The sequence below is a fragment of the Larus michahellis genome, chromosome Z, assembly GCF_964199755.1.
Source record: "Larus michahellis chromosome Z, bLarMic1.1, whole genome shotgun sequence".
Lineage (NCBI taxonomy): Eukaryota > Metazoa > Chordata > Aves > Charadriiformes > Laridae > Larus > Larus michahellis.
Genome location: NC_133930.1, coordinates 80,415,178 through 80,428,793, shown reverse-complemented (window position 1 = coordinate 80,428,793; position 13,616 = coordinate 80,415,178). Strand labels below are relative to the sequence as shown.

General features: G+C 39.3%; 1 protein-coding gene across 2 annotated transcripts in view; it reads right to left on the bottom strand.

The window, feature by feature from the left end:
- VCAN (versican) overlaps positions 1 to 13,616 on the bottom strand; it is a 115,239-nt gene that overhangs the window by 11,641 nt on the left and 89,982 nt on the right. For both annotated transcript variants that reach the window (XM_074569795.1, XM_074569796.1), the window contains exons 11-12: positions 7,746 to 7,904; positions 6,908 to 6,990 (exon numbers count right to left, since the gene is read on the bottom strand). In XM_074569795.1, the coding sequence (XP_074425896.1) occupies positions 6,908 to 6,990; positions 7,746 to 7,904 (242 nt within the window). The remainder of the gene's footprint in view (positions 1 to 6,907; positions 6,991 to 7,745; positions 7,905 to 13,616) is intronic.

Here is a 13,616-nt window from a genome sequence, read left to right as displayed (position 1 = left end):
AAAAATGAGACAAAAACCCACTTTGTCCAAGAGGCCCTCCTTACTGCCTACGACACACTGAACTAAAAATATACCTGTCATTAATACCGTTATATAGTTCTCCCCCATTTAAAGGCAGGTCAAATGAGCATCTTAAAAAGAGGCTGTAATGACTGACTGCAGTACAAAACCAAAACATTTGGTAGATTTAAAATCTCTTTCTCCGAGGATCTTGCGGGACATGGGCACAATGAGCTTTTTGTTTGCAGCCGACTACAGTACTTTTTAGTTTGTTTGCTTTATTTAACCCTCAGAGGCCAGCTCCTTCCCTACAATGCTCCATGCCTTTTGAGGGGTTTTGTGTTCAATAAAGTTACTCTTTCCGAGAGGGGTGCAGTTACAGATTTGCTCAAGTTAAAGCATTCTGACTCACTGACCAATAAAGAAAGGAAAAGAGAGGGCTTTGTTTTTGCCAGAATTAAACTTCTGGTTTGTTTTGTGTGGTTTTGTTGTTTTGTTTTGTTTTGTTTTTTTTTTAAATGCAGCTACCTAACACTGACAACCTGATGTCCAGCATTGCAAAACACAAAGCATAAACGCTCCTATGCCGAAGGGAAGAAAAACTAACATAGAGTCTCTGGACAGTTTTAAAAGTGGCAATATGCCCCATTACTTTCCTAGCTGGCAGCATTCTCCAAGTGACAGACAATCTGGCCACAGACACTAGCCAGCTCCTTATTACAGCACTAATCTTATGTAATGGGAGTGAGCTCACCGCCCTACAAAGCACTAATTATCAACAGCATTTTCCAAAGGATATGAATAACTCCCCTTGTGAGACAGAGGCCCAAGGCACAACCCCAAGTAGCTATATGTGCTTAATCCATAACATGAATAGCTCCAAAGGACTCCTTTACGCTGTGCCTGCTCACAAGGGTCCTTAACAGTGAAACGCCAGCAATCCAAATACAATGGAGAAGCTGCCAAAAGCAACACCAGATTTTTTCTGTTTGGATGGGTGTGCTTTACAGCTGTAAAAGTTACTATTCACAGAACTAAGTGCATTATTTAAATTCAATTTCCCTAAGATATTTTCAAATGTCACATTGTGTTCAGTCTTCCTTTGATCAAGCCAATTATTAAGTGTCTCCACTGATAATGTAAGTTTTGTTATTTTGTAGTTTGTATTACATCAAATTTAAATTATACAAAGATCTAAGTAGGCAAGGACAAATTCCTCTTTTCACATAGTTGTGTGAGTATTTAGGCCTCGCATTCTTCTCCTGTATCACTATGATTTTCTGAAATGTAGTTGTTTTTATTGCTTAGAGCTTTTTATGATAATTGTGGGATGAAGATTGTCCACGATTCATCCTTAAGGAGTTGTTCACTATCACAGAAATGCTGTGAGAAAAGTCTACAGAAAAGTTGCAAGAAAAATTTTGGTTCCATAATTTTTTCAATGTAAAAAAGTGTTATACATAGCCACTTTAATTCCTGTGTAGAATGTAAATCAGAGGAAAATTAATGCTTTCCCGCACCAAATGCCAACAGAACAGCCCTATAACTGCACTGCAATAGAAGAAACATGCTCTTTAAAATACTGTATTATTTTCTTCTGCCTCTTGCATCTGTCAATGTAATCATATCTGAAATGTCTTGAGCAGAAATTGGCTTGATTTTCAGGACGTAATGACTAATGAAGCTCTAAAAATGTTGGGGTGCTGTGAGTTCTCTGAACACACTTCAGGACCTGCTTTCACTACCTTTGCCTTTGAGACAAATTATCCGAAGTTCGGGACTAGGCAGATACGCCAAAGTTTGGAGTTTACATATTCCCTTCCTGCTGGTCCATGCGATCTCAGATGTTGCTGGTATTCCAAGCCAATGCTTGTGGCAGTGGTCCCTAATCTCCAGCTTTTACTGAACTTGCACCACAAGTGAGGATCTAGGTTTCCTGAAAGAGCATTCACTTTTTATGTTGCACTAACGCAGCTGCAATCAACTCTTTTTCCCTTGGTATAAAAAGGGAACGGCTGTAGCTGCCAAAGTGTATTCACGTAGTCCATCAGCTCCAGAACACGAATCCACCTCTCCCAACCACCGTAAACACTGACAAATTATTTCTTTCAAAAACAGAAAAAAAAAAAAAAAAAGGAAAAAAGAGAGAGCAGGAACACATTGTAGATGAGAAAAGATTGCTTCCTGCCATACGGATACAGTACAGCAAATCAGAACAAATTACATTCATATGGGTGGCCAGCAATGGATTCCACAGTTTAGTAAAATTATAGCTTATTTTTTTCTGCATATTGGACAACGTAGCCTAAGCTTAGCCAAGGAGCTCCTTTGAAGACGTGCTCTGACCTTAGCCAAGAAGCTCCCAATTTGTTTTTTAAAGAAATTGCAAAAAACCACAAATATAAGCAAATTGTCCTGGCCAATAAAATCCAGTGTAATGAAATATCAGTTACCTGGAAAATAATTTCTTTATGGAAAAGTAGCACCTGGACTGACAATTAAACTTTAGGGTATGAAAGTTACAATTGAACTACTTTGTTCATGTTATTTTGCACTTTTCAAGCTCAGTCTGTGTTTGAGATGGAGTGGGTACAGCATGCTGAGAAGGTATCTCTTACCAGAAGATGGTGAGACTTTATTTACACAACCCAATCCATTGCATAAGGTTATGCCATTTTTGCCTGAAAGGCAGGAAACTGCTAAGCAGCTTTAAATTAAAAACCACTTTACAATTAAGAAATAAACCTGCCAAAATGCCCTAAAAGCACACAGATAACTATACATCAAACACTTCAGTGAGGTAGATCAAAAAGCCTCCTCAAGTTCTTTTTGCACGAACAGAGCCTATGATTTTGGAGTGTTCCCATTTCTATTTTGATATGGTAATTTCCCTTGCCCTTAAAGTTCTTGTTATGGAAAACAGGTAGACTCAATACAGATATGGACAAATGTCATGTGGATCAAAAAGTTTTAAATACTATTCCTTGCTTTCTTACTGAATATGATTGTACTTGCTTCATTATTCCAGACACCAAAATTTTCCTTGAGGAACTCTGAGAATCAGAGCATGTATCTACAAGATCACTCTTCATTTATTCATGGTGTTATTTTTGGAAGTGAAATATGTATTCCAGTCGATACATGAAAAACATGCACAGGAACAGAAGGGCTTTTTCGACTGCTGCTGGTTTTGATGAATTGTGAACAGCCAGTTTTTTTCTATAGGGGTTAAGAAAAGAATGGAAAGATATCGGAAGTGGCTGATTATAGTTACTAGGTGACTACTAGGTACCTAAATAATTGTCCCTGTTTTCAGTCGGGCTGTGAGCCTGTCAAGGGTACTCTAGGTTCAGTGTAGGTTTCCCAGCAAGAACCTTAATTCTATATGCTCACGTTGCCCCACACACCTTAAAAACCAAACAAACCCCCCATCCCACTGAAGGGGCATGAACTGATCTCATCTGGACATTGCACGGAAAACTGAATGGCCCTTGCTTATTTGCTTGACAAAACTATCATCCACTGATTCAGGAGGTAAGGGAAATTTCCACAACCTCATCTGAGAATTTAAGTTTTCTCACATTACTAGGCCAATGACAAAGGTCAGTTTATCACCCTCATCTCACATGAACGGGCACGAAGTGCACACAAAAAAAGCCCCCACCTGCATTTTTGGAGCCAACAGAAGTGAGATGGCACAAAATTTATATGCCAGTGCTGCATATGACTATGAAGTCCACAAAAAATCGCTAAGGTGGTCATGCATACTTAGATGCCTCAATATAGTTAGAAACAATGTAGTTAGAAACACTTGGAAGTACGTTTGTTCGTTATCACTAAGAAACTCATGTACATGCTTTGTCCAACTATCATATTTAATGGTGGCTGGCACTTAGCTTCTGTTTAAAATATCTGTAAAAACACAACTTGACAATTTCCTTCCATTGAACTCATTGGTTGAAATACCTTTTAGATGCAAAGAAAAAAAAAAAGTATTCGATCCTTTTTCCAGAAATTGCTAATAAAATACATGCCAATACCTGTCAAAAGAGTTCCTTTCAGCATACTGAATATTTTAGTTGTGGGTTTCCTTATGTCCATGGAAAATGAGTACCAAAGTAATCCAAAACTTATTCCCTACTCTCCAATGGTACAGCCTGTACTTCAATGATTCTCAGCTCTAGGCTTTTTTATTGGTTCAGAATGAAAACTCATGTGAAAGAGAAATCACTAAAATGTATCACAGCTATTTCACCTGGGCAGTAGTGGGTCAACTGCAGCACTGGGCAAACAATTCCATCCACAACATGTCTTGCTGTTGCTGTTGTTGTTGATTTCCTATTTCTTTTAAGCCTACCAAGCATCAGAACTTTTTTTTTAATCTAAAACCTAATAAAAATCATATAAGCGTGATTTTCAGATTAAACCAAGCTGCTATTGGCAGAAAATTCAAAAAAGTATCAAGATAAAGATGTACATCACTTGTAGATGCACAGTCTAAAAGCTGGAGTGACTTTTCGGATAATATCTCCAAGAAAACTCTTGTATCAGGGAAATCCTCAGCAGACTTGACAAATCTTCCTCTATGCCAAAAGTGTTGAATAGAATTGTAGATAAATAATATTATCTTGGAGAAAGCATGGAACTGGCCAACAAAGTTAGAAACAGCTGAATTAGAGTTGCACCCTAATATGTAAAACACAAGAAGGCTATACATGCTTTGGCTATATGCAAGAGCTACCTCTAATCTCAGAAATCCAAGTTACAACCTGAGTGTTGATGTAATAATGCTGATTTTTATGATCAAAAATTATATTAATGCATTTAACGCTATCGCGACTACTGTTCACCTGCAAATACATAAATGATGCAATTTTTGACCTACACAGTATTCTAATTCATTGGAATTTTAAGATATCATCAGGGAAATACATCTGACGCATATATTTAATTATGTTATCGTTCCTATTAATTACTAGAGAAGTAATAAATCACTGTAACCAGAAGAGTGGTCAGAAAGTATGAAAAATAAGTTAAGAACTAGGGAAAAGGAGCAAATGAGGAAGCTGCTTAGAACCATGGTATCCAGAAACCATATGGAATAAGTTGTGAAGGAAAGCTATTGAAGCAATGAACATAAATGATTTCAAGAGACACCTAAATTGTTTCCGAAGGAAGAGACAGAGGGAAGTTGTTAAAAAGAAAAGAAAAATAAAGTGGAAAGAAGATCAATCAAAAGAGAAATCTGTTGGACAGATGGTCTTATTCTGTTCCTACAATATCTTAATTTCTTAAAAATGAAAATTAAAGTAAAAACATAATACCACTTTTGCCCAGTAGCCTGAATTAAAAAATAGAATCTCAGCCCTAATTTTAATTTCCTTTAATTCATCATTCAGTGACATACCAATTTGTCTTTGGAATATATGAGCATGTGTCTTCCCAGTGGAAGATGGACTGCCTTTTCAGGCACTACGTTAATGCCCAGATTTATCTTACCTAACTTTAGATCCCTTATTGAAGTGTAGGCTCCTTGACCAACCACTGCAGAAAGCCCACACCACCCCTGAAGTCCAACCAAACCTGAACCACCTTCAGAGGGTGCCTGTTACTGTCAGTGAGGTGTAAGAAGCCACATCAGGAGATAGAGAATGAACTCATCCAGAATGATTTGAGTTCAAGGCCATGGCCCATCTTGTGCACCCAAAAGTACATGAGGCTAGACAAGAGAAAATGATGAAACTAAACTCTTCTGCTTAGATCCTGCAAGACTTTGTGGCTTCAAGCACAGACGGGTACATTGGTACCACCACAGATGCACTGAGCAATTGGTGAGGTTACAAAAGGTTTCATCATCATTATCTTCTCCCCAGTGCTGTTGCCTGCCACACATGGTAGTTTCCCGAAGAAATGGCTTATTTACAAGTCATTTTAGAGTACTTTAAACCTCTGGTTATTTACACAAAATGGTAATAAATGAAGCCTGCTTTGCCCCAGGTATCTTTCTACGTACGTTGTAGCCACATGTTATGCAGCAATGATTATTGCATGCATGTGGGAGCATGTGCATATGTGTGTCCAGATGCTTTCTGCTTTAAGAAGAATTCACAACTGGAAAGGAAAATAATACGCATAACTAGGTTTGGGGTTTTTTATGTAATGTTCTTCAATGTGTGCTAAGCAGCAATAAATCACCTGCCTCTTCTACAAAAGAGACTGTTTTGAGTTGGAAAGAACTCAGGCATTTCCTGTATCCATCAGCTCTTTGATTTAGGTTAGTTAAAGGTGGGTAGAGAGTGTTCTTCGTCTCCTTCTGCTGATTTTCCTTCTTGTTTTAAGGTAATAAGAGGTATCAACAGCATCTTAAAGTTTTATGGACAGATTATTGATTACAGGCCTCCTGAACCACGTAAGGACAGCTGCTTCTCCATCGTAGCTGTAGAGTTGCCATACAGACTAGAACAATCTCCAACAATACTTGAGAGGCTCCTTTGTGCACTCCCACAGACCCAGTGAAGGCAGGATCTTGAATGCCATATCCTCATAATGCATTCTTCTCCATATACAGAAGGGAAAGGAGAATTGCCACACGTGTCCTTATATAAGACCAGAAGAGCACAAACCAGCTCCAGCAGAGACACTTAGTTTACAGTCTCAGACTTTTTGAGTTTTTCCGTTTGGAAGCTTTGATAGCTCCCATATATACAATAATAAGAACTAAGAATAAGATTTTAGAACTATACCACAAAATAGTAGCTATCCTGAAACAAGAGTTTGCTGACTGTTTGCTTGGGTGCATATTTAGTGACTGCATTTTTCATGCAGCTTCCCTCATTGCTGGTGGGAATTTGATAAGTCACCACAAAAAACGAAACGAATGAGTGATTTAGTTTCAAAGGCATCTTACCAGCGGGCTACCATCAGTCCAGCGGAAATCACGCTCAAACATCTTGTCGTTGAGTCCAATCCACTGGTAGTCATGCCCAATACCTAAGGAACCAAAAGGATATTTTTATTAACCTTCCCATAAATGGAAAAGATTCCACCAAAGAAAATAAAAAGAATTTGCACAGAATGAATCAGACATCCTGTTCCTAAGATTCTTCTATTCACTATGCAAACAACTATTTACAGGCTGCTTTTCTGGCTTTTCAATTTTAATGTGGGATGTCTATAAAAATGTGATCCTCATCTAACAGTTTTAGTTAATCCTTCCCTGCTGATGGCATCTCCCAGAGAAAACAGATTAGTTTCCTACCTGAGTGTATATGATCGGGAGAAAAAAAAAAAAGTAAAAAAGATTAAAATAATAAAAGCACGTATCTTAATCTACATTTTTCAAGTTTTGGTTAGGCCTAGACCAGTGTTGTCTAGATTGTGCAACACAACATACAGGAACTATTTCTTTATGCCTAGTTAATACAATATATGTCGGCATGGCCATTGATGTCAGGTGCACAAAAAAAGTCTCCAGAAAAAAATGTTTCATCAATTTCCAATGACAAAACAATAGTTCCTGTTCTGTTCCTCAAAACCAAAGTATTTTCTATGCAATAGATAATAACTTAACAGTGATAGGAAACTTGCGCTTACTGCAAAAATAAACATGAAGAACACAAACTGTGCCTTTTAAACAATCTAAAAGTATATTTTAACATGGACATTTAAAAGCCAAGTGATCAGGAAGATTTCACTAGCTCTGAGCCCTCAGTGCCCACTCTTGTTTAATCCTAAACAGTACATACGGTTCACAAAGATCTGCTCCTCATGAGACAAGATGCTTGTCAAGTGTGCTCCCTGGAGACGGCATTCCCTTTCAGCCGTGTCCCATGTACGCCGGTGGGCAAAGTATTTGTAACACTGTCCTTGGAACTTGTGCCAGCCATAATCACAGGTCTCCGTGTCTGTGACAAACAAAAATCACATCTCTGTCAGCGGGTGTGAAACATAGGAAAGTTTCATGCAAGCGGGTGCGTTTTCTGCAGGGTAAAGGTTCAAGAAGATACCCACCCATTGAGCAGTATAAATGCAGACAATCAACAGTCATCCTTGAGACCTCATTACATTTTCTGGTAGTTCTACTTACCCAGTTACAGCACAAACTGCAAGAATATTACTTATGTAAGGAGTATAATAGCAACTGGCAGATTTGTGAGCTTCCAGTGGTCGATTTGTGCTGTATTGGGACAATGCCAGGAGGACATCTTTAGTCCAAAACTCAGGATGAATAAAATGCCTGGATGTTGGACTGCAATTAGTCTACATTTCATCTGAATTTCTGAGTCTGTATATGGGCATAGGAATTTTTACTTGCAAGGGCAAATACGTGTTTGGGTGACTGTACTGCATTACCTTGGTTTGGAAGAAACTGATAACTGACAATAACATGACGGAAAGTGCTTGTGATTGCTCAGTCCACAGATGCAAAGCTGCTATCTTTCTGATAGTACTGAAAGTGCTGTCTTTCTGAATTTACCCCTCCAAATCCTCCTCCAAAACCCATCTTTCTTGACAAAGTCTACCTTATTAAACTTTAGGCATCAGTTTCTAAGGAAGGCTGTAAAGCTGAAATGCAAAGTAATGAAATGCACATTGTCTGCGCTTGTATGAGGGATGGTACTGATAATAATGCATAATAGAAGTTCACATCAGCCAGTATATCCTTTCATCTAAACAGAAATAAACATGAGCCTTGGAACAGTGACAATCTGGACTTGACGTTAATTATTTTGTCAAGGTTAGGCAGCTGTAAACAGAATAGATGGCAAGAAACAACAAAAGTTCCGGTTCCAAGTTTGCTTCTGCACCAAAACTGCAGGAATGAATCACAGACAAAAATTAGTATTAGCAAAACAGGCATAACAAATATGGTGCCTGAATGGGTCTGAGCTGTGCTTGGTGATAAGAACTCGCCAATTAGAAGAGGAAGTTTTAGGGAGGGATGGGAAAAACAATAGGGAAAACTCAAGACTGTTTTGAGTTATGGCAGATGAAATGGCACCATGAAGGCACTTCAGCACAAGATTACAGCTTGTTCTGACTATCGCCAGTTACAGCTATGCAAGTACTTGATGGCTCACCCTGAAGGGCCTCAGTTGCAGGATGCCGAAGAACAGAAACACAAAGCTTGGCCTTCCCCACCCATGAAATTGGAATTTGCCACTTCCCCCTAAGTATTATCAATCCCCAAAGAAAACTGTGCCTGAAAGCAACCATCTAGCCTTTCCAGAGGTATAGGTAGATACATATAGACAGATATAGATTCTGGGTGTGAAATTGAGTTTCTTATTTTCAGTAAGTCAGTATAGTCAACAGTCAATAATATGCTTTGGCCAAAGGGGCTCTTTGCATTAGTACAGAAAAAGCCAAATATTACAGAATATGCCAATGACATATGACTGCTAATTCTTTAACGATGGTATTTCTTACATTTGAGCAGTTACCACCTGAAAGACAATTGTAGAATAATTTCTTCACAATTTAAGGCTTGTTCTTAAGTTGTAGCAGGAATTAAGGCCATTCACATTCTGAAGTACCAAATTGTCTGTTTTCTTTTAAAGTTTTTAAATCTTCCAAGGCAAAAACTAGACTTTACATGTAAATAAATGGATTTACAAATGTGAACTTCAGAGGCTTACCAGAACTTCTCTGAGAATTTCTGGTAACACTAATAACACAGTAGTCATTGTCTTAGGAGCCTGGTATCAAAATTATTTTCTAAAAGTCACCAGTACAGACATAAGTGTACCAAATACAAAGGCATAACACAGCTTACACTGATTATCTCTCTTCTATTTTCAACCAGTTAAGCTGTAAAAAACTGCTTGTGCCTTGAGTAATCCCAGCTATGAAAAAGGAATGTAATCTATACTACCAACTTGTTGGGTTTTTATCTTTTCCCTCCTTGTATTCTGTATGAGGTGCAGGCTGCAGATACAGCTTTAATCTCTGGCATCTAGGTCATTTTAAAGTTTAGTCTGCCTTTGGTTTTCTAGAACATTTGTTTAACCACACAATGCTGACTAATAAGGCTATGTCCTTTGTGAAGGCACTTAAGATTTTATTATTCATCTTGTTCAGGGACTCCCTTGTCCCACAGGAAAGAAGTCAGATAATAACAAGCAGCATCGCATGCTGAGAAAATCGTGGCCAGGGAGCATTTCCAGGCTATTCTAATCAAGCCTTGCCTGGCCTCTGCTAGGGAAGAAGTGCACAATTTGAGAGAAGATCTGCTGAAAGGCACATAGGGGAAGCAAAGAGGTTTGAAAACACAAAACCTAGAAGACTGGGCATGAGCATGAATCATAAATAATAAAATTTCTCTTTTTAAGACAGAAGATGCCAAATGGTGACACAGGTGCTCTTAGTTGAAATGCATGCACTGCAGTGCACATACAGCTCCTCCCCCATATCCAAAATGGCATGTCTTCCAAAAAGGAACAGTTGAGTAATTTATTCTGCACCTGTTTGTAGCCCAAATCTACAAAGACAGGAAAAGACAGTGCTGATGGCTATAAAATATATAGGATTTTTAGAAGGGGAAGAGAGGAATATTTTTTTTGGGGGGGGGGAAGGAGAGGTTCATGAGATGAGTGGAAAAAGGAATGGGGAAAAGGAGAGGCAGGAGGCTAGAGGATGAAAAATGCAAACCTGGAAAGTAAAAATGTGGGGACTGTTTCATTTCTGCAGTGCTTTGTCTTGAGTGTGTGTATCTTACTACATTAACAAAGCTGAAAGTGTGACACAAAGGTAAGGGCTCCATATGCGTGTAAGTTTTTAGTGCCTTTACTGAACCAGTAAAGTCTAATTGCAGGTGGCTGTAAATCTTCTGATCTGATCACCTGTGAGCAGAGGAGGTGCAAGCACTTACTGAATACAATACTCCATGTTCATTGTATACTTATCCAGGGAGGTAATCACAGCTTCCCATAACTTTATTCCAGAAAGCAACGGAAAGACTGAAACACTGCTTGCCATATTTATGGTGTTTTAAACGTTGTCTGACTAGCCTTAAGATTTATGACAATTCACAGGCTTTTTCAGTGATGTGTGCAAAGAGTTACTTACACAGCTTCTGTTCTCTGTAACTGCAATTGTATATGCATTAACAACATCTCTAAACACCGCATTAAAAAAAGTTCTATGTAGGTTTAATACATAGATAGGTACCACTTTTTCAACAGCTGCAGTAAGCTGCTGACAATAGGTCCCTTGTCTAAAAGAAATTCTGTAAGAGACTTAAAGAAAATAAAGACTGAGACAGGGGTACTAGAACATAATGTGAGTCTTGCTCCGCTGCGAATTTTATCTGTGACTGTCTGTCTTCAACTAATGAACAAACGCCTGAGGCCCCTTAGCCCACACATCTTGAGGAGAAACCATTTCTCTGGTAAATACTCAAAATAATCCCTTCTCAGCTGAAAGACATCAGTTAGAGACCATCTGTTTTCAGAAAGTATCTTTGCACTGAGCCCTTCTCAAATACTTCCATTCCAACCTACCAAGCCCTGGGAACAAAGTGAATCAAATGAGACGGGAGTAATTGCAGACATTTAAACAATGAACTTGGGGTATAAAAAAACCTTGTTCCTGATACAATGATGAAAAAACACAGTTGTTTTTTTTTTCCAGAACCTGGAAGAGAACAGTCGGTTGTATTACCCCAAGGAGGCATGTCCTGTAACAAACACATATGTGCCATTGGCACACAGGTCCATGCACGCAGCTGCATTTGGTAAACAGGCTCGCCTAGGTGTGCCTGCAGAGATTCTGCAGTAGAGAAAGCCAAACCTTAAGTTTAAAACACAAACAACATTCCTTGAAAGCAGGTAGACGCCAATGGCAAAAAGAGAAGAAGAAAAGGAAACTCTAACCAGCCACGGAAGGAAAAGGAAAATCGAAACAGGTGCTCATCCAGTTCCCATAAAGATCACTTATTCTTGAAACTGAGGTTCAAATTGCAAGTCTTTACCATTTTGTTGTTTCCCATGTAACTCTTCATGAAGTAAAGTACTCCTGACCACAAATACAGATGGCCAGATAATGCAACAACAGCCACAGACTTTCATACACCCTGCTGGTCCCTGGGACTATACAGTCGGTTCCACCAGCCCAGTGTGAGACAGGGTATCAAACAACCCTTCTCTTTCCCCAAACATGGAGCTTGCAAAGCAATGCTTCAGGCAGCAAAACTGGGCGATCTGGGCTCATTTATCTGGACACCAAGAGCTCTCATAAGGGCTTTTCACAGATGGGCGACAATGGAAAAACCGACGGCTCCCCCAGAATAAGACTCACATCCAGATCTACTGTTGAAAAAGTGGTTTTGGGGATATTTCTGCATTTTTAAAACATGATGTTCAAATGGCACCCAGTGCCATGCAGAACATGCATCTGTACTTTGAAAAGATATATGTGGTGGGCAAAAGAGGGTATCTAACAGAGGTACTCCATTTGCTTCTAATCTAGTCTGACCCAGAAGCGATGCTGCGTTACTGATCTAGTTTAAAAAGGAAACACCCTCAGCTGCTCTATTTCTAACATCAGACAACGTTAGCTCTCTTCAGGAAGAAGTTCCTGGGCTCAGATTGTCTGCTGAACTGTTTCCACCTGGCAAGGAAAAAGGCTGTCAGGGAGCCAATTACAGCTGACTGAGTCTCAGGGTTGATTTCCCTCACCCGAGGTTAGATCACCCTGAAGGCTCCTCTAACTTCTACCACCTGCCGGAGCTCCCTGATGCGCAGCTGCACCGTCCTCTGGTCACATCCCCTCCTAACGCTAACACAGGCGTAATACATCAGCCGAACATCCTTTAGTCTGGAAAAGTCCCATGGGGGCATTTGGGTGAAATTCTGAGCTCTATGTTTTTTCTACACCAGTGTCATAGGAGCAGGACACGGTGGAGTTGTCTCGTACTTTGAGCTTCATTTCCAGTGGCGATGCACGCTCTCTGCTTCCGTTCCCTTCCATGACATTTTAAATACTCAGCACTGTGCCTAAGAAAGCCTTTCAGCTTGACTTTTTTTTTGAAGCTTTCTAAAATGAATAGTATATATTGGAGGAGAAAAAAAAATAAAAAAGTAATGAAATATAATCTCGGTGTGCTCAACTCCACCTTTCCTGTGGCACCAAGGTACGCATTCTGTCGTTCTGGCTGGTCTTTAAATCTAGTGAGGTCAGGACTGGTGCCTTGAAATAAAGCCTGCTTGCCAGACAACCGTGTCTGAATTGCCAACACAGTTTTATTTTGTCTGGTGGAGTGGAAATTTGGCACTAAATGTTTTTCCCAAGTCCCAAACCACTGCAGGACTTTAAGTGGAGGAAATTTAAATTCCAAAGCTGAGTGAGCAGGGCTCTGGTTCTGATTGACAAACTAGGAAATGTTCCCATTAACCACCTAAAATATGCTCTCAGGTTGGTCATAAAAAGCAGCTTAAAGCTACCACGGTACTCAGACTCACTCACTACTATGGATTTGCTGGAATGGAGGGGAGGAGGAAAGGAGTGAGAACATTTATTTCTTTTGTTGTGAATACACTGTCAGCTTATAATTTTGGAGAAAGTCCTTCCAAATTACAAGGTTAGCCAGACTACTGAAAAATTTAAGCAGTGAAAAG